The sequence below is a fragment of the Gymnoscopelus microlampas genome (assembly GCF_963454915.1).
Source record: "Gymnoscopelus microlampas genome assembly, chromosome: 13".
In the NCBI taxonomy this organism is placed as follows: Eukaryota; Metazoa; Chordata; class Actinopteri; order Myctophiformes; family Myctophidae; genus Gymnoscopelus; species Gymnoscopelus microlampas.
In genome coordinates this window covers 51803420-51825592 of record NC_139950.1, presented here as the reverse complement: position 1 = coordinate 51825592, position 22173 = coordinate 51803420, and the positions used below count along the sequence as shown (strand labels likewise).

The 22173-nt window shown below is 40.9% G+C and overlaps 1 protein-coding gene across 3 annotated transcripts in view; it reads left to right on the top strand.

The window, feature by feature from the left end:
• The window catches only part of map3k4 (mitogen-activated protein kinase kinase kinase 4), a 51829-nt gene that overhangs the window by 20758 nt on the left and 8898 nt on the right, over positions 1-22173 (top strand). For 2 of the 3 annotated variants that reach the window (XM_084075698.1, XM_084075699.1), the window contains exons 3-17: positions 1237-2681; positions 6541-6807; positions 9344-9496; positions 10689-10846; positions 11245-11361; positions 11456-11555; positions 11681-11764; positions 12615-12884; positions 13961-14110; positions 16135-16296; positions 18532-18665; positions 19338-19416; positions 19541-19619; positions 20223-20316; positions 20660-20782. In XM_084075698.1, the coding sequence (XP_083931824.1) occupies positions 1237-2681; positions 6541-6807; positions 9344-9496; positions 10689-10846; positions 11245-11361; positions 11456-11555; positions 11681-11764; positions 12615-12884; positions 13961-14110; positions 16135-16296; positions 18532-18665; positions 19338-19416; positions 19541-19619; positions 20223-20316; positions 20660-20782 (3415 nt within the window). The remainder of the gene's footprint in view (positions 1-1236; positions 2682-6540; positions 6808-9343; positions 9497-10688; positions 10847-11244; positions 11362-11455; positions 11556-11680; positions 11765-12614; positions 12885-13960; positions 14111-16134; positions 16297-18531; positions 18666-19337; positions 19417-19540; positions 19620-20222; positions 20317-20659; positions 20783-22173) is intronic. The other variant, XM_084075700.1, reaches the window with a different exon arrangement.

The following is a 22173-nucleotide window of genomic DNA, read 5'->3' as shown; positions in this document are numbered from 1 at the left end:
TGGTGGGTCTAGATCACTAAGGTTTCAGTGCACACAGCGCTAAAGGCCTTGACACACTGAAAGTGTCACTGGTGAGTCCGCCCTGTTCATATCTAAAAACAGACTTGTGTTTGTAGACTGGTCAAACAGGTGAAAACAAACCTACATGCATGCATTCCAGTCTGAAGTAAAAAAGAGGTTACCTTTCTACTTTGCACCAACTCATTTAGGATGGTCGGCCTGCCACAATTATTACTAAATCGCCTAATCGCAATTATTTGAGATAATCGCAATTATTTGAGATAATCGCAATTATTTTGCATAATCGTTTCCATGTTGAAAAATGTCCATACATTTTAAATGTAAAAGAATAGCAGAAATAGCTGATCTACAAGCTTACGTGTTCATGCATTTAAAAAAAAATGCAGAAACAGCAAATCCACAAGCTTGTAGATCAGCTATTTCTGCTATTTTTTATTTTATTTTAAAGTATGAAATTATTAAATAAGTCAGTAATTTCTTTGTATATTTCAGTTATTTGTCATAACTGCCCTGTGCAACGTTTGATTACAAAGCCTAGAAGGAAAACAGAATGTTCAATGACAAACACACAATGAAATCATTAATCGCAATTATTTGAGTGACAATTAATCGTCAACTTAAATCTTTTATCGTGACAGCCCTAAGAAACATGCATGCGTTCCAGTTTGAAGTAAAAAGAGGTTACCTTACATTACCTTACCTTACCTTACCTTACCTTACCTTACCTTACCTTACCTTACCTTACCTTACCTTACCTTACATGTTACCTTTCTACTCATCCAACTCATTTTGGATGGTCTCTGCAGCACATCGACGCACCCAAATAGAATGGAGCTCTGAAGGACATGGAAACATTGTCTGCCTTGTGGCTGCAGTTGTTGTACAATTTGATGCATTTGATGACAAAGAACTACTATGTTGAAAGAGCTGTGCATGTCTTTTTACCGTACTGATAGAGCTGTGCATGTCTTTTTACCGTACTGATAGAGCTGTGCATGTCTTTTTACCGTACTGATAGAGCTGTGCATGTCTTTTTACCGTACTGATAGAGGTGGGATGTGTGTGTGTGTGCATGTCTTTTTACCATACTGATAGAGGTGTCTTTTTAGCGTACTGATAGAGGTGGGATGTGTGTGTGTGTGCATGTCTTTTTACCGTACTGATAGAGGTGTCTTTTTAGCGTACTGATAGAGGTGGGATGTGTGTGTGTTTCAGCGGATCACAACCAGTCTGTCCAGAGAGAGAGTCCCAGGCCTCCAGAGGTCCCAGAGGAAGGGAGCCACAGCTACAAGCAGGGCAAAAAGAACCGGGCCGCCCTCCGCTCCACCGAGAGAGACCACAAGAAGACCTTCGAAGGCTCCTTTATGCTGGATCCACTCTCCAAGTCCAGCCCCTTCGGTGCCCTGTCCGGCATGGATCCCAGGAAGCATTACCTGAGCTTGGGCTGCAGCAGCGGCAAGCTCCCCGTCACCATGCCCCACCCCATGGCCAGGACCCACCGGCAGACCTCGCGCACCGACTGCCCCGCCGACCGCCTCAAGTTCTTCGAGACCCTCCGGCTGCTGCTCAAGCTCACGTCCATGTCGTCCAAGAGGAAGGAGAAGGAGCAGCGCGGCCTGGAGAACATGGCCTCGTTCGGCCACAACAACGAGGTCATCTGGCTGGAGCTGCAGGCGTGGCACGCCCGGCGCTCCACCGGAGACCAGGACCTGTTCCTCTTCACGGCCCGCCAGGCCATCCCCGACATCATCAACGAGGTGCTGCACTTCAAGGTGAACTACGACAGCCTGAGCCCCGGCAGGGTGGGCCTGGGGGGTCCGGGGGGGTCCGAGCCGAGTCATCGAGCCCCGGACCGGCTGTGTGGAGAGGAGGAGGAGCAGGAGGAGCACGCCGTGGCAGAGACCAACCACTGTGGGGTGGACCCCTGGGGCTTCAGCGCCTGCACGCCGGCCACCATGAACGCGGCGGAGCCCCTGGGCGGGGGGACGGGCTGCAGGGACCACCTGCTGCGCCAGCGGCTGGCCTTCGAGCAGGTCAAGCGGGTCATGGAACTGCTGGAGTCGGTGGAGGCGCTGTACCCGTCCCTGCAGGCGCTGCAGAAGGACTACGAGAAGTACGCGGCGCGGGACTTCCAGGGCAGGGTGCAGGCGCTCTGCCTGTGGCTCAACATCACACAGGACCTCAACCAGAAGCTACGAGTCATGGCCACCGTGCTGGGCCTGCACGACCTGTCGCGCATCGGCTGGCCCGTCTTCGAGATCCCGTCGCCGCGATGCTCCCGCGGCAACGAGGAGGACGGCGGCGACGAGGAGGACGAGGAGAACGACTCCACGGCCACCTTCACCGCAGACAGCGACACAGAGGACAGGGACTTGGCGGAGGAACTGCGTTCGGGAGAGGGAGAGCTGTCGCCCTGTCTGACGCCCAAGTTCGCCCGGCTGCTGTCGGAGGACGAGTTCCTCCCGACCGCCGTGGCCGGGTGCACGGAGGTCTCGGTGGGCGGGGGGACCATGTGTCCCACGGCCATTTACAGGCCCTTTGTGGACAAAGCTCTGAAACAGATGGGACTGAGGAAGCTGATCCTCAGGCTGCACAAACTGATGGACCGTCCTCTGCAGAGGTCCAGGGCAGCACTGCTCCGCCATACTCCTGCACAGGAGGTGAGAATGCTTCTCTTTGTTTTACATTGGCCATAATACACATGAGAGGGACTAAGGAACATCATTCACTCACATTATACATAATACACATTAGAGGGACTAAGGAACCTCATTCACTCACATTATACATAATACACATCATGTATTTTATAGAGAGACTAAGGGACATCATTCACTCACATTATACATACGGTAATACACATCATGTATTTTATAGAGGGACTAAGGGACATAATTCACTCACATTATACATAATACACATCATGTATTTTATAGAGGGACTAAGGAACATAATTCACTCACATTTTACATAATACACATCATGTATTTTATAGAGGGACTAAGGAACATAATTCACTCACATTATACATAATACACATCATGTATTTTATAGAGGGACTAAGGGACATAATTCACTCACATTATACATAATACACATCATGTATTTTATAGAGGGACTAAGGAACATCATTCACTCACATTATACATAATACACATCATGTATTTTATAGAGGGACTAAGGGACATAATTCACTCACATTATACATAATACACATCATGTATTTTATAGAGGGACTAAGGAACATCATTCACTCACATTTTACAGTTGAGGAATATGTTTTTGCTGTCAGGCAGAAACCTTGTATCTCCATTTTTAATAAAAAATAAATAATAGGGCATTCATTTACTTATTTTTTAAGCTGATGAAAGCGCTACTTCGTCATTTAACAGTGTCACCAAAAGTACTGAAAATTGCAGATCTAGAAACTCACAAAATGTATAATATACTGTCTAATGACATGCCCAAATATAATAATAATAATAATAATATAATATACTGTAACATCTCTAATGACATGCCCAAATATAATAATAATAATAATAATATAATATACTGTAACATCTCTAATGACATGCCCAAATATAATAATAATAATAATAATATAATATACTGTAACATCTCTAATGACATGCCCAAATATTATTATAATAATAATAATAATAATAATAATATAATATACTGTAACATCTCTAATGACATGCCCAAATATAATAATAATAATAATAGTAATAATAATAATAATAATAATAATAATAATATAATATACTGTAACATATCTAATGACATGCCCAAATATTATAATAATAATAATAATAATAATAATAATAATAATATAATATACTGTAACATCTCTAATGACATGCCCAAATATTATAATAATAATAATAATAATAATATAATATACTGTAACATCTCTAATGACATGCCCAAATATAATAATAATAATAATAGTAATAATAATAATAATAATAATAATATAATATACTGTAACATCTCTAATGACATGCCCAAATATTATTATAATAATAATAATAATAATAATAATAATAATAATATAATATACTGTAACATCTCTAATGACATGCCCAAATATAATAATAATAATAGTAATAATAATAATAATAATAATAATAATAATAATATAATATACTGTAACATCTCTAATGACATGCCCAAATATAATAATAATAATAATAGTAATAATAATAATAATATAATATACTGTAACATCTCTAATGACATGCCCAAATATTATAATAATAATAATAATAATAATATAATATACTGTAACATCTCTAATGACATGCCCAAATATAATAATAATAATAATAGTAATAATAATAATAATAATAATAATATAATATACTGTAACATCTCTAATGACATGCCCAAATATTATAATAATAATAATAATATAATATACTGTAACATCTCTAATGACATGCCCAAATATTATAATAATAATAATAATAATAATAATATAATATACTGTAACATCTCTAATGACACCAAGTGTAAAGTGGTTAAAGGCCTTTGCAGACAGGGTGCGATTTTCCGCACGGAAAAAACGGACAAAATGATTTTTTAAATGAACACATGGTTCTCTGTGATCTCATGCGCACCCTGTGCGGTGATGCCATGCGTTTATTTTTTCAATCGAACCCAGTTCGATTTGTGCGTCTTTTCACATGCGGTAAAAAACGGATTGACTCGCTGATCGCACCCTGTGTGCAAAGGCCTCAAGTCTGTGTTTTTTATATGAATCAATAAAAAGTATTAAAAAGAGCTTATTAACTAAATGTGATCCATTGGGACACAGGTAACTTTTCACAAGGTTTCATCCTGACAACAACAACCTTTGAGCACATGTTACATCATTAACCATGCACCCACATTCATGGTGTGATCTCGTGATCTACAAACTCACGGGCTTGTAGATCTGCTATTTTTGTTGTGAAAATGTGTGCAAATCTTTGAATAGATAGATAGATAGATATTTCTTTTTACTCAAATCTTTGCTTCTGGGTTTGAGAACCACTGATATTATATCAAAGCAAGTGTTTAGTTTTTTTAAACTATGGATTTAGAAGACATTTACATTTGTAGAATCCCCAGAAGCAAAGATTTGACTTAAAAAATATTCACTTAAAAAAATAATGATATTCAAAGATTTTCACACATTTTCATGATTAAAAAAACCCCAAAACAGATCTACAAGCTCATAGCGCAGCACTTGGTGCCACGCTATGAGCTTGTATATCTGCTATTTTTTGAATAGCCCAAAGAAATCTATAAAATGACACGGATGCTTTCCCGGTCTTAATGGTTTAAACGGATAACTTCAAATAATACAAATATGTTTCCTTGACATTCTGAAAGATGACTCGCTGGGAAATAACAATAATGATGTTTAGTGTATTCACCAGAACAGGGACCCCTGTTACACACACTTAATTCACTCTCACTATGTTTGACCCTGGATTACACAAAGCAGGTGTGACTGATGCTAATGAGTGTAGAATATATTCACTTAATTCTAATAATGTGTGATAATACTGGATGTAACTTGTCATCAGTCACTTGTTGTATGTTGTATGTTGTTATATGTTGAAGAACATTATAATATTGTCTGATGTCATTTCCAATAGACCGGAGAAGCCTTGAGAGTTTAGCATTTTCATTTGATTGATAATAGCCTTGTGTTTTCTTCCATATAACTTGTTTTTCCATTAATTTTCTTACTTGTGACATTAAGTGGCATTTAGCATTGACGTAATGGGCCAATTAAGGTATGCTGCTACCCAGAGAACTATTAGAGTAACATCCACTAAAGTTAAAGGACACTGCTCAGTAAATGAGTGTGTTTAAAGCAGGGTGCTATTTGTCAGGTCCTTTTGTGTCCCTCACAGGGCAAGTTAATTAAATAAAGCCATTAAAAAGCCATTCAGAATGATCCCCTTCATGCTGTGTGGCAGGAGGAATGGTATCATTCAGGTCATTGGTCACTGACTGGCCTTTAGGGCAATTAACCCACAATATATTAAAATCTACATTTAGGACAAATAACCATTAATATATGATTATATAATATAATAACCATTAATATATGGTTATATAATATAATAACCATTAATATATGGTTATATAATATAATAACCATTCATATATTGTTATATAATATAATAACCAGGTGAGTCGAATGATCGAGAAGCACGCTTTTTAAAAAATCTATTTCTTTCTCTTCTCCGTATAATATCACACCATATTTCATACTTTAGCTATTCAAAAATAGCAGATCCACAAGCTCATAGCACTGCAGAGTGCTGTGCTATGAGCTTGTGGATCTGCTATTTTTGGGGGTCCCTGGAACAAAATATTTTGAGATGGGGGTCCGTGGCCAATTACATATAATTTTGGGGGTCCTTGGCATAAAAACGTTTTAGAACCACTGGTTTAACCCCTCTGTGTGTGTGTGTAGAACCACTGGTTTAACCCCTCTGCTCATGTTGTTCTCAGTTCTCAGACTACCAGGACCCCATGCTGTACAGTGACTACCTGCCTGAGCTGTCCCGCCACGTGTCCTGCAGCCTGAGCCCCGACCCCCCTGACGAGCTGGGCGCCGACGCCGTCTCCTGGGACGACCTGCTGGACCTGGACCTGCCGTCCTTCAGGCCGGCCTTCCTGGTTCTGTGCCGAGTCCTGCTCAACGTCATCCACGAATGCCTTAAGCTGCGCCTGGAACAACGGCCCGCCGGAGAGCCCTCCCTGCTCAGTATCAAACAGGTAAACACTGTCTGACTGGGACACACTGCTCTAGTACAGCACTATGTCAGAGAGTCAGACACAATGGCCCTCATTTATCAACGCAGCGTATAAACCGGCGTATATTTTTCCATATATTCGGCCGTGCACCAACGTCGAAGTCACATTTATCAAAGGATCCTAAACAGCTGATCCGAGCGTACATCAGGTCGGGGCTTTGATAAATCTCACGTCTGAAAACGAGCGTCATTTAAATAACACGCCCTTAAATATCCTCAAAACGCCCCGATTTTACGACATGAAGACGAACCAGAATACGACCAAAGACATGAAAAGCCAATAAGAAATAGCTTCCCCCGATCGCCTCGTCGCACACGCCCCTCTCTCTCTCTCACACACTCACACACACGCGCCCGCCTGTGTTTTTCATGTAATCCGCAGCGGTATCTTTGTCACTTAGGCTTGTAGCCTATATGAATGACATATTATGATAACAATCACATCGCCATGAATGGAATACGTTTGTATATTAATTTATTTACCCCATACCGAGCAGTGCGCGTTCAAGTTACACTAAAATAAAGCAGTCAGACTCAGCCAGGCTGCAGTGATTCCGTGCCGCCACGTTAATAAGAGATTGGAGCGTCGGGTTTATATCCTTAACCCAGCCAGGTTGTAGTCTTCATAACTCTCTATGACATAACGCCATAACATAGGACAAGCTACTGTAAGTTTGTACTCCATGAAATGATCGTCGGGAGTCCCGAAAATGCGCTCGCATGAAGCGCTGTATATTTTGAAAATAGCCAATGCAACCGAATGACTGTTAAAGCAGTTTGTTTAAATTACTTTATAAAATGTTATATTTTCACGGGGAATTATTTATTAGTGTAGATATACATTTAGGAGTGGATTATGTGTCTAGATGCCTGTCAGACAGTCAAACAATGGTGCTCCGCAGGTCTAGAATGGAATAAACGGGCGCAGCCAACGTCAACAACTGGTCTCGACCAGACGTGAGATTTCAGCGTAAAGTAGGATGAAGCCCACGTCAGGATGTATTGATAAATGCCGAAAGGTGATGTCGCCGTACGCCCATTATTCGGGCTGCACCGCGTTGATAAATGAGGGCCACTGTGTCAGAGACACACACAGAGTCAGACACACTGCTCTAGTACAGCACTATGTCAGAGCTGTCGGAGCAGAAACCTCTTATCTTCATATCTTTTTGTGTTTTCTTTTGTTGTAAATTAACGCCCTACTTGATCATACGTCACAGAAAAGTATTAAAAATGTAATTTGAATCCTGAAAAGTAACAGTTTTACCGACGTGGAGTCTGGTGTTTGGATTCACACTTTCTGTGTGTTGTATCCTAGTGTATCCACTAGGATACAACACACTTCCTGTGTGTTGTATCCTAGTGGATGCACTAGGATACAACACACAGGAAGTGTGCGGGTCAGAATCAATTTGCATAACAACAAAGTGGGGAGTGTTTACGTGTTTATTGTCTCCGCCAGGCTGAAGGCATGGTGGAGAGTATGTTTTCGTTCCCGTCCCGCTGTGTCCGTCCCCCCGTCCCCCCTAGCCAAGCTAACATTGGTCAAGCTTCACGTGACACGTGACAATATGTCGTCACCAGTGCTTTTGATTAACTAGAGGGACATATGACGAAATAAAATCCTATAAATAGGTATGTCACTTCCAAAGACTATTTATGTCTTTGGAAGTGAGGTAATCAATAGCTTAGACAGGATCATTCAGGAACAGTACTTTCCGGTACAAACAGAGATCACAGCTGAGATCACACAGTGCAACTAACTCTCATTACGCAAACTGAAGAAGCAGGAAATCATCGTCTGAAACCTCATGAAGAAGCAAAGGCGCAGACTTTGCTTCTTCATGAGGAGAAGCTGACAGCAGAAGGCCAAAGCTAAGAAACAGAGACAAAGAGCAATTGAATCCCTAAATGACAAAAAACTCAAATGCTGACAACATGACACAGCAAAGATGGCTACATTCTCTGGAAGAAAAAGTACAAGAGTCTGTAAAGAACATGGAAAGGAAAAGAAGGCACTGGTCACAGTATTCAATAGATTAAAGACAACATCAACGAGCACATTACACCAGTAAGAGGAGACGCTACAGATCACTTAAAGAACTAGAAGACGTTCAAGTTGATGAAGCTGGTGCCGCATTCTTAAAGAAGATGTCAGAAAGTGGACCCAAGGCCGAAGTCTCCGCCAGGCCGAAGGCATGGTGGAGAGTATGTTTTCACTTTGTCCGTCCGTGTGTGTCCGTCCTGTGAACACCTAACATTGGTCAAGCTTCACGTGACATCACAATATGTAATATAAATAGGTAAGACAGAATTAATCAGGAACAGTTTTACCACCTCGCCTGGCGGAGACCTGTGCTCCGAGGAGCACATTTTCTAGTTTTATTTTATAATTGATTAAATCGATTAGTTTGATTTACTGTTGCAGCCCTACTACTAAGTATGTTCTGTAGGCCTACGGTACTAATATTTATGTGTGTGTGTGTGTGTGTGTGTAGTTGGTGCGTGAGTGTAAGGATGTGCTGAAGGGCGGGGTCCTGATGAAGCAGTACTATCAGTTCATGCTGCGGGGCGTGGTCACAGACGCTCAGGGACTGCAGACCAACGCCAACATCGACGACTTTGAAGAAGACCTCCACAAGATGCTGGGGGTGAGAATACACCCCCTAACCCTAACCTAACCCTAACCCCCTACCCCTACCCTAACCCCCTAACCCTAATCTAACCTCCACAAGATGCTGGGGGTGAGAATACACCCCCTAAACCTAACCCTAACCCTAACCTGACCTCCACAAGATGCTGGGGGTGAGAATATACCCCCTAACCTAACCCTAACCTAACCCTAACCTAACCCAAACCTAACCCTAACCCCAACCCCCTAAACCTAACCTGACCTCCACAAGATGCTGGGGGTGAGAATACACCAGTCAAAGCTTTTTTTAGCTATTGAGTCAAATAGCTAAATTGGCCGATATACAAGCTCAACGCACCACATTACGATGCATTGTAAAGCTTGTAGATCGGCTATGTTTGCAGAATGTGTTCACCTTAGTGTTGATTTTGACAGCAAATTTCAGTCAGTCTTTTGAATCAAAATTCCATTTAGTTTTAGTCATATTTTAGTCACCTGAAATGTTTTACTGTTGTGTAGTTTTAGTCGACTAAATATTATAAGATTATAGTCGACATGATAATGTGTTAAATTAACGCCATTTGTGAAACAGCCTGTAAATATATGTAACTATGTTTTAAATGTTGTGCTCCAGGTGTATTTTGAATACATATCTATGTATACAGTATATATGTAACATATGTATGTTTTAAATGTTCTGCTCCAGGTGTATTTTGAATACATATCTATGTATATATATATGTAACATATGTTTTAAATGTTGTGCTCCAGGTGTATTTTGAATACATATCTATGTATATATATATATATATATATATATATATATATATATATATATATATATATATATATATATATATATATATGTAACATATGTTTTAAATGTTGTGCTCCAGGTGTATATTGAATACATATCTATGTATATATCTATAACCTATGTTTTAAATGTTGTGCTCCAGGTGTATTTTGAATACATATCTATGTATATATATGTAACATATGTTTTAAATGTTGTGCTCCAGGTGTATTTTGAATACATATCTATGTATATATATGTAACATATGTTTTAAATGTTGTGCTCCAGGTGTATTTTGAATACATATCTATGTATATATATGTAACATATGTTTTAAATGTTGTGCTCCAGGTGTATTTTGAATACATATCTATGTATATATATGTAACATATGTTTTAAATGTTGTGCTCCAGGTGTATTTTGAATACATGCACAGTTGGATCCGGATGCTACAGCAGCTGCCTCAGGCCTCACACAGCCTGAAGAACCTTCTAGAAGAGGAGTGGAACTTCACTAAAGTCATCACACCGTACATCAGAGGAGGAGAGGCCCAGTCTGGGAAGCTCTTCTGGTCAGTAGCAAAATGTCTTATTAACCTCTTAACCCGTTAAGGCCTGAGGTTCCTATTCTACAAAATGTCTTCTATATCCTAACAGTTTCCAGAAAAACCTAAGTTTCTGTATCAGTGGTTCTCAAAATTTTTCATGTCAACGACCCCCAAAATGATATGATTTATATATATATGTGATTTGGCCACCGACCCCCATCTCAAAATATGTAGTTTTTGAGACGGGGTTCAGCAGTACAAATGCCAGCCGTTGCACGGGAGGCGCAGGTTCGAATCCCGGGTAGGACCTAAATCTTAAGGACTGCAGCTTTTTAAAGGCATTTATTTCTGTTCATGCCCTCCGTTACATGCGTGTATGTTTAAATGTATTAATAACTATAATATTTCCTGATCCCCAACAGTGACATTGCTGGGATGCTCCTCAAATCCACCGGAGACTTCCTCGACGCTGGCCTGCAGAAGAGCGACGATGAATTCTGGGAAAGTGCAGATGACAGCACAGCTTCAGATGAGATAAGGTAACAGTAATAGATTTTTACTGTTAAAGCCAATGATTCATTTCTCTGTTCTGCAGAGATGTTTTTTAACAACTATTTTATCCTTCTTTTATAGGCGGTCGGTTATCGAGACAAGCCGCTCGCTTAAGGAGCTTTTCCACGAAGCTAGGGAGCGAGCGTCCAAGGCCCTGGGCTTTGCAAAAATGCTTCGCAAGGTGAGAAACGGCAGTCGTTTTTTAACTGCTTTCAACCTGGTGTACCTGTTGAAAATGACAGATCTACAAGCTCAAAACGCATCACCTGTGTGTGTCTGACAGCATCTTTCCTTTGTCACCTACAGGACTTGGAGATCGCTGCAGATTTCAACATAACCAGCGGGGTTCCCAGTCTGCTGGAGGCACTGAAGGAGAGAAGCTACGTCAAGGTGAATAAATGATTGGCTTTGCCTCTTCTGTGCCATGTTCTGTTCTTTATGATCCCTCCATACATCTTTACCAGGCCTCACAAACCTGCAATACAAACCTTTTTTTGTGTGGATAAAATCTACTCTGTATGTTAAGGTAGGGTATGCTACTACAATATAACTTCATTCTGATGAAGGCCAGCAGGCTGAAATGTCAATAAATAAATGAATAAAAACATATTGCACATATGGTGCAATATGTGTGCAAATGTGCAACACTAACACAGCTGTGGTGGCTGTAGGACACCTACTGGTGGATGTGGTATTGCATGCAGTGTTGATTTTGACAGCACATTATGATTTAGTTTTAGTCATAGTATTTTCATTCAAATTCCATTTAGTTTTGGTCATATTTTAGTCATCTGAAATGGTTTAGATTTAATCTAGTTTTAGTCGACTAAATCTACAGTTGATTTATTCGACTAAAATGTATTGTGGCGGTGCCTTGATGGCGTCGTAATGGCTGATTTTACATTTGGTTGCATGCTGAAAATAGCCGATCTACAAGCTCACAACGTGTCGCAGCGTGAGCTTGTAGATCTGCTATTTTCAGAGCACAGCACCCGAGCGCAACCACACATAAAATGACTTGTCTTTTAGTTCTACTGGATCTCTTCTCCACTAGATCCCTCACTAACATTTTAGTTCAGTTTTTATTTGTTCACGAAACTGTCAATAATATTTAGTCTCAGTTTTAGTCATCATAGCTTAGTCTTGATTTTGTTTTCATTTCATAGTTTTAGTCGATGAAATCCACAGTGATGCATGAAGCTCAAAATGCAGACTGGTTTTAATCCGTTTTGTGTCCCAGGTTCAAATCCCGGGCCTGGAGGAGCTGGAGGTGTTCGTACCGTGTGGCCTGATGGACCAGCGGCCCCTCATCCTTCAGCTGCTGAACGCGGCGGCGGGGAAGGACTGCTCTAAGGACCCCGACGACATGTCTGAGGACGAGGCCTACCTGCTCATGAGCAAGCACGGTGCCGGGGACACGCCCACCGTCTCTGAGTGGGCCCAGTGGGACGGAGACGTCATCAAGCTGGTCCCCCAGATGGAGACGGTGGACACGCTCAGGGCCATGAAGGTGTGTGTGTGTGTGTGTGTGTGTGTGTGTGTGTGTGTGTGTGTGTGTGTGTGTGTGTGTGTGTGTGTGTGTGTGTGTGTGTGTGTGTGTGTGTGTGTGTGTGAGAGAGGAATTGATTTTTTAGGGCTGCCTGCAACCATCCATTATTCTCTTAGAGACTCAGTCTGTTTTGATGACTTTTTTCCGATTAAATAATTGAGTAACGTGTTTGATTATCTTTTTATGTCAATGACACGACTCTTTTTTAATTAGTCTGATTAACAATGTCTGCCCTCTTATACTTTGTCTTATGAAGCTTACATAGATCACAGGGCCTGAACTTTAAAGGGATAGTTCACCCCCAAAATGACATTTTTTCTATCGATTAGTCACCCCCATGGAAGCCAATAATTTCATGACTGGCAGCGGTTCCGGTAGGAGACACAAAGAGTCTCCTTTGTGTCTCCTACCGGAACCACTGCCTACCGGTCCACTGGTCATCAAATTATTGGCTTATGAATGAGACAAAAACTAAAAAAGTCTCCATGTTGTGATGACTAATTGATAGAATTTTTGGGTGAACTATTTAAGTTGAAATGGCTGTTCAGCTCACAAGTAGTTGTACCCCCCAAATCCATATAAGAGAGGAATTTGCCCCCATTTATTTTGATGTATTTGATGTATTTTAGGCCCTGGGTCACAGTTACATGAACACTAGGATTTAAGATAATTCATTGTTTTCAAAATCATGTTCTTCAAGCTTGTCTTATTCCACTTAACCATGTTCCATCAGGTGGAGAACATGCAGTCTGCTCACCTGGTGGCCCAGAGGAAGGCCTTCCAGCATATATAATAACATATATAATAACATATATAATAACATATATAATAACATAGATAATAACATAGATAATAACATATAATAACATATATAATAACATATAATAACATATATAATAACATATATATTAACATATATAATAACATGTTCCATCAGGTGGAGAACATGCAGTCTGCTCACCTGGTGGCCCAGAGGAAGGCCTTCCAGCATATATAATAACATATATATTAACATATATAATAACATGTTCCATCAGGTGGAGAACATGCTGCTGATCGTCATGCAGTCTGCTCACCTGGTGGCCCAGAGGAAGGCCTTCCAGCAGTCTATGGAGGATCTGCTCACTCTGAGCCGAGAGCAGACGTCCAGTCAGCCTCTCATCGCCAGCGCCCTGGAACAGCTCAAGGTATGCATTACATTACATTACATTATATTACATTACATTACATTACATTACACATTACACATTACACATTACATTACATTACATTACTCTCTCCTGTATGTATGCTCATAATGCTGGAACAGCTCAAGGTATGTATGATAATACATACTTCATAATGCTGGTATGTATGATAATACATACTTCATAATGCTGGTATGTATGATAATACATAATGCTGGTATGTATGATAATACATAATGCTGGTATGTATGATAATACATAATGCTGGTATGTATGATAATACATACTTCATAATGCTGGTATGTATGATAATACATACTTCATAATGCTGGTATGTATGATAATACATAATGCTGGTATGTATGATAATACATAATGCTGGTATGTATGATAATACATAATGCTGGTATGTATGATAATACATACTTCATAATGCTGGTATGTATGATAATACATACTTCATAATGCTGGCGTACGCCTGCCAAGGAGTGTTGATTTTGACATCAAATTTTGATTTAGTTTCAGTCATAGTCTACTGAATAAAATTCCCCATTAGTGGTCTTGTAGATCGTCTATTTTCAGAGAGCAACCCCCGAGGGCAGCCAACCATAAAATGACTCGTCTTAGTTCTTCTACTGGATCTCTTCTCCACTAGTCCCTCACTGCCCCCCCCCCCCCCCCCCCCCCCCCCCTCCTAGTATTATGTGTCAAAGTGTCCCTGAGCAAGACACTTAACCCCTAACTGCCCCCCCCCCCCCCCCCCCCCCCGAGCACTCGTCATGACTATCTGAACAGACATCAGCTGGGTGAAGCAGACACTGAATTTCCCCGGTGGTATTATTAAGATGTACAATAAAAAAAACATCATACTATTTATACTTGAAGCTTTTTACCCTGAACTTCAAACAACACAGTCACAAAATATGTATCACATTTATGTATCTCAAATGAAGTGACATGCAGCTCATTTCTTTGACTACTGCACACATTGTATTATTTATTAAATAAGAAAAAGAGGTGGCGCATCAACAATGGGCTTTCTCAGTGGAGTGCTAGACCCAAAATCCAGTCAAAAGTAGGAATTGACAAAATCCCCAGAAGGTAGCACATCCACATCAATGTAGGACAAAGTATTCACATTTCCACTGAGAGCTGCTCTGATGAAGGCTCATTGCTGAAACATGTAAGTGTTCGTTTATTGGTGTGTGGCGTGTGCCAATAAAAAAAGAAATGTGAATACTTGTCCTCCATTTATTTGACATTTTGGATGTGCTACCTTTTGGGGATTTTTTTGATTCCTACTTTTAATGTATTATTTATTGTCTATACTATGATGAAGGCAATAGTTAATAATAATAATAATAATTAAGCCATTTACATGCCACTGCTCAAAGAGGCGTTTCCGTAATACTCCTGTGTTCATGTAAATAATGGATAAATAACTAGCTCAGCGGAAGAGGAACTGAACCTACTGCTTGTTTTTTTTGTGTTATTTTTTATGTTATTTCTTTGCGCGCCATGCATTTCCCACAGAATGTGGACTTGTTCACCAGTTCTAATGAACCCAGCTTAGTCATTTCATACATGTGTGCATTCAACAAAGCTGGAGAGAAATGTGATGAAAGAGTGAGAATTAGTGATTTTAGAGCATTTGTAGAATGGGCCTCAGGTCTAAAATCACATTCTTAGTGTGCATGTAACCATGACCTTGTGTGTGTGTGTGTGTGTGTGTGTGTGTGTGTGTGTGTGTGTGTGTGTGTGTGCGTGTAACCATGACCTTATGTGTTGCAGTGAGTGCTGCAATACCATGCAATTTACATCTCCTTCACGCTGGGTGTCAGATATGGGGTTTCACGTGTCTATTGTCCCGCTGAATGCGTTTCCTCTCGACCTTGGACAGCAGTTCTCCTTTCATAAAGAAAGGAGGGTGTCACTTGTTGGAAAATAGCAGATCTTTAAGATAACGAGGATATTTTCAGCAAGTGACACCGAGTATGAATTCTGTCACGTCTCTCCTCCCACAGAACGAGGCCCTACAGCTCTGTATGAAGATCAACACGGCCATCGACCGGGTGGAGAACATCTTCAAAGAGGAGTTTGAGGTGGAGGTGGACGAGTCTGAGTCTGCCACGCTGCAGCAGTACTACAGAGAGGCCATGATACAGGGATACAACTTCGCCTTTGAGGTGAGAACAACAGTACTACTACAGTACTACTACAGTACTACAGTACTACTACAGTACTACAGTACTACAGTACTACAGAGAGGCCATGATACAGGGATACAACTTCGCCTTTGAGGTGAGAACTACAGTACTACACTACTACAGTACTACAGTACTACACTACTACAGTACTACTACAGTACTACAGTACAGTACTACAGTACTACAGAGAGGCCATGATACAGGGTTACAACTTCGCCTTTGAGGTGAGAACAACAGTACTACAGCAGTACTACAGTACAGTACTACAGTACTACTACAGTACTACAGTACTACAGCAGTACTACAGTACAGTACTACAGTACTACTACAGTACTACAGTACTACAGCAGTACTACAGTACTACGATAACAGAACAGACGATCGCGGTAAAATGTTTTTGTTGCGGTGGATAGACGAGACCCTCCCCCTCCCCCCAGACAGCTTTTGTTTACATCCGTGTGTGCATTGTGCGCAAGGTACTCATCTGCAGAAGTTATATTTACAGTCAGTGATAGAGCTGCAGACCACAGAAGGAACACAAAGGAAGTTCATGGTTTGAGTTGGTGGAGTTATTTCCTTCATGTTCATTCTGCAGACACATCTTCTCTTCTGCCTCCCAGTGATGACAGGATGTCAGATATGAGTCAAATTGGTGAAGTGCTCCTTTAAGACAGCTGCAGTTGATTCAGACTGCAGAAGGCCTTACCATTACCAAGAGAGTGGATCATATCACTCATATCTTTACCCTGGCCAAAGAATAGAGGCTATGCGCGTGACATCATCGTACCCGGAAGTTATGCGGGAACACCTACTGAGTGGCAAAACACGACTTTCTGGCGTTGACAGCCCATACATCCAAACAGAAAAGTCCTATCTGAGTGTATTAAACAACGTTAAACTCACCAAAATGGCAGCTGTACTGAAAGCTTGAATTATCTTTCTATCTGCAAAGTTTTTGTTTCATAAAAATCCACCGTAGAGACAAGTTGAGCTACTTTCTGTCAGTACATTCCATGCAGGTGATTATTTTTCTAAGTGTCAGAGGTTGGAAGCGCTCGTTTTCAATAACCCAACGTCCTGCTGCCTCCTGCATTATGTGACATTTAGAAACGGGTGGTACGCAGGACCATTGAATGATTTCCAACGAGCGCTTCCAAACTCCAACGCTCCATGCTGCTCAATGTTTTGCCACACAGTCTAGATGAGGGGTCATGTCCTAGTAGTAAAGTGACGCATGTGCATACTCTCTATTGCTTTCCAAATACTGGATTTTGGATTATAAAGCATTGAATGGTTTAGACTCTAAACCATTCAATGCCTTATAAACTTTAGAGCCAAAATACATTTCTGATCTTGTGCTACATCATGAACCATCCAGACCGCTCGGATCATCTCAGGTTTCTGCATTCTGTCCCCTGAGAGTAATGCATATAATGTTTTGTGGAAAGCTCTTTGACTTGCTTTGTTGAAGTTTGTGCTATATAAATAAACTCGCCTGGACTTAAATGTATAATTGTTATATTGTGGTTGAATGAGTATAAAGATGTTTAGTCAGCGAGGAAAAGATACACACCCGCTAAAATCCATCCATTATGCACTGGCTATACATTATGTATTTATTACATTATGTATTTATATACATTATGTATTTATTACAGGCTATATGGAGGTTTCAGAACAGAGAGAAATCAGCTTCCGTCCCACTCAATGCAACCTCTGTGTTGTGTGTCGAAAGTAGCCAATCTACAAGCTCACAACACGCCACGATGCGACACATTTTGAGCTTGTAGATCGGCTATTTTTGGCCTGTGACACCGCCGTATGACGAAATGTTAATCTTAACCCTTAACGCCCTGTTACATCACAGGATCTGACAAGTCACAGATTTCGGTGTCCACGTCCAAATCCAAGAATATGATATGAATGGCCAAACGTATTTGAGATCTAACGGATATTTACGTAGAGTATCCATACACGTATCCATACGTATGTTAACGCTGCAATACCTGTGAGATAATTTCCTTCATTGATCAATCCTTCAGTCCGTTTCTAAAATGAATAAGTACACAAAATAAAAAAGATTGTTTATTGTGAAATGAAGTTGTTTTGCACAAAGCCTTGGGATCATGTTGGCACTGCAGAGAGTCAAACAAAGTAATGGGGAAACAGGCCTGCTTTGCTCTAACTTTATTTTATTGTTTTATGTTACCTCAGTACCATAAAGAGGTCGTGCGCCTCATGTCAGGGGAGTTCCGGCAGAGGATCGGGGAGCGCTACATCGCCTTCGCCCGTAAATGGATGACCTACGTCCTGACCAAGTGTGAGAGTGGGCGGGGCACCAGACCCAGGTAAGACCAGACCTCACAGAGGTCAACAACCACGGAAGTGGTGTGTTTTTATGACCGTCATAGTAATGTCTATCCATCAGTTTGATGTATCAGGCCACAAAACCCCATTTCATAAGCTTGGTACAAAGAGTGTACAAATTAAACAAAGTGCCCATTTGGTTCCTAAATCCTTACAATAATTCCCCAATTCTCTGTCTGTCCCCAAAATCTCTTCTGGCCGGTTCTCGTCAGTGGCTGGAGCAAATGATCTGTATTTGCACACAGCCATTGACCATTAGCATGTGTTACACACACACACACACACACAGCCATTGACCATTAGCATGTGCACGGAACAGCCACGCTTGTTTTTCACTTTACCAAAATGTAAGCTGTTGATTAATATTTTTATGTAAAAGAATTCGGGCTATGGGAGCTATCTTGGGCATGCTTACAGCCGTCGCCATGGTTACAGCCCCCCAAGCTATGGGAGGAAGGGCTCCTCCTTGGGACCAAAAAGGTTTGGGACTGTTGCTGTACAGCACATAACCCAGAGTCTGTTAATACTTTGACTGCACACGTCCCCGGGTATGGACTAATATCAATAATTCAGGAGTCCCTGCATTGAGAACAGTGGTCTAGGGGTTGTCACAGTCAGATTTGTGCCTCTGCTAAACATCTGTTCATCTACAGGTGGGCGACTCAGGGTTTTGATTTCCTTCAAGCCATCGAACCTGGATTCATATCAGCATTGCCTGAGGATGACTTTCTGGTAATATATACATATATATATATAGTTTTGTTCCCTTCATGATTGAAAATGCAACAGTTCAGCCTTAGGAATGTCACAGATGTGTCACAGCGGTTGACGGTGAACCTGTTTTTCTGTTCTGCAGAATTTACAAGCCCTGATGAATGAATGTATTGGTCATGTGATCGGCAAACCTCACAGCCCAGTCACTGGTCTGTACATAGGTAAGACATTAGGGTTGTCCGATATTGGCTTTTTTACCGATAACCGATATACCGATATTGTCCAACTCTTAATTACCGATACCGATATCAACCGATACCGATATATGCAGGGATTATTGTGACTAGGGTAAGCTCAAATTTCATATCACACACACCATATACAGTAAGAACTCCTGTAACTTATTTATAAAGCAAAAAAAAAGATTTTTTTTTTTTTTCAAAAACCGATACTGATATTTTCCCGATATCAATTTTTATGCTAATATCGGCCGATAATATCGGGAGGCCGATAATATCGGACATCCCTATAAGACTGTTTGGTGCGTACCTTTTTGCCATTTAGTAAATGAGTTGAGCACGTTTAAGCTGTGGCACAACACAATCTTTTCATATCAACAGATAGGTGTTGAGTTTTAGAATGCATTTTCTCTTTAAAACCCACTCATTGACTTTCCCTTTAACTCATTGACTGCCAGAGTTAAACATGGTCTATAGCTGCCCTTGCCAGTGATATGAGAACTACTGATTTAGAAGGCATTTGTAGAATGGGCCTCTGGTCTTAATGGGTTAAGATGTCCTGGTGACACATTTATTCTCTTTCAGCCCCCAGGAATAGTCCTCGACCCGTCAAGGTCCCTCGCTGCCACAGTGACCCTCCAAATCCTGCTTTATTTATCCCCAATGCTGAAGGCTTCAGGTAGGACTACCACAATGTTTCTGTGTGCATAGCATACGTCTTTTCTTGCATGGCTTATTGCCTCCACTTTTAATTATCTGTATCTATGGGCTGGTGAGCTTTGTGTGTTAATCTGAATTCATAACGTTTCTTTCTCTTGCTCTGTCTCTGTATGAGTGTGTGAGAAATAATATATACGTTTAACTGTAAGTTCACACACACACACACACACACACACACACACACACACACACACACACACACACACACACACACACATGCTCGTGCGTACGTGCGTGCGTGCGTACGGCGACCCTCCTCTCCCCAAGGCAGAGTTCCTCCAAGTTTGTTTTTTTCACCACAGCTCTCGAAGTCTCCCCTGTGACCTTCGGACCCAGCTGTTCCCCAATGGCCCCCGCCCCGTCCCTCAGGGCCCGGGGGGGGAACATGGCCACCACACCAAAGTACCCGGCAGCAATGATGTCAGGTTAGCTTTGCCCCCACCCCAACCCCCCACCCCACCCTGAGTCACCTGGCAGCAGCTTATTGTCAGCACAGAGTCCCAGCTACGTGACCCTCTGTCACTCAATCTGAAAGGCTGGATGTGAGCTTTGGACCACATCAGAAATACAGGAGAAGCTGTCTCTCCCCCCCCTCACATTTAGTTGAGAGGTAATCTAGAAACAGGTTAACCACATTAACCATGGCATCCCTATTTTGGCCAAATTATTTTAAAATCTTTAGAGACGTTTCAATTATTTTCTAAATGGCAAAAATAACAGATCTACAACTCACAATGTATCATGGCACGTTGTGAGCTCCTTTATTGTCTATTTTCCCTATTTTGTCTTACAATGAATCATATAGGCCTTAAGTGTTTGAGTTAATTTGAGCAGGTTTGATGTGTGTAAGCCCCATAGAAATAAGGCCATTATTGCTGAAAGATTATCAACCTTAGGCTTAATTCAAGTGTATCCTTACGAGTCAACGGTAGAATCTGACTGATAAACACTACCTCAGTGAAAGAGTGAGCTATGTATGGTATCCTGTACGTCTAGTGCCATTAACCAATCAGTTCTGCTTTTATGCTGTTGATTCACTGCTATTAGACATGTCTGTGCTTTATGATAACACGCTCTGTAAACATCTAACATCTGTCTGTCAGCTGTGTTTGAACTTTCCATGATGCATGCCCATGGGCTCTATGCACAGCAGCCATGTTGGGCCTCTTCCTTACTTCCTTCCTTGCTTTGGTTAAATGTGATTTTGCTGTGACCTATCTTGAACCCTAATTGCTAGTATCATCAGCAACTTGCTTCCTGTCTGTCCAACATTTTCAAGCACATCCCGAGAGCTATTCACAGATTATTATATATGACATGTTTAAGCACATCCTGAGAGCTATTCACAGATTATTATATATGACATGTTTAAGCACATCCTGAGAGCTATTCACAGATTATTATATATGACATGTTTAAGCACATCCTGAGAGCTATTCACATTTTATTATATAATACATGTTTAAGCACATCATGAGAGCTATTCACAGATTATTATATATGACATGTTTAAGCACATCCTGAGAGCTATTCACAGATTATTATATATGACATGCTTGTTGGTATAATATTCTCTATTCAATGTTTTCTATCAAGGTAACAAATATAGATTTCCTGTAGATTAAAGTATTTGTTTTTAATTTAATACATGTATTACTTATTCAAGCATGAACAAATGACTATGAAACTATGAAAATGATTTTACCACCAAGCTGAGTATTAAGCACCAATTCTATGTTAGACCTTTTTAATCATAGAAATGTCAGATCAGGAGATGTAGGACCATTTTTATAATATTCTATGGCTGAAGAAACAT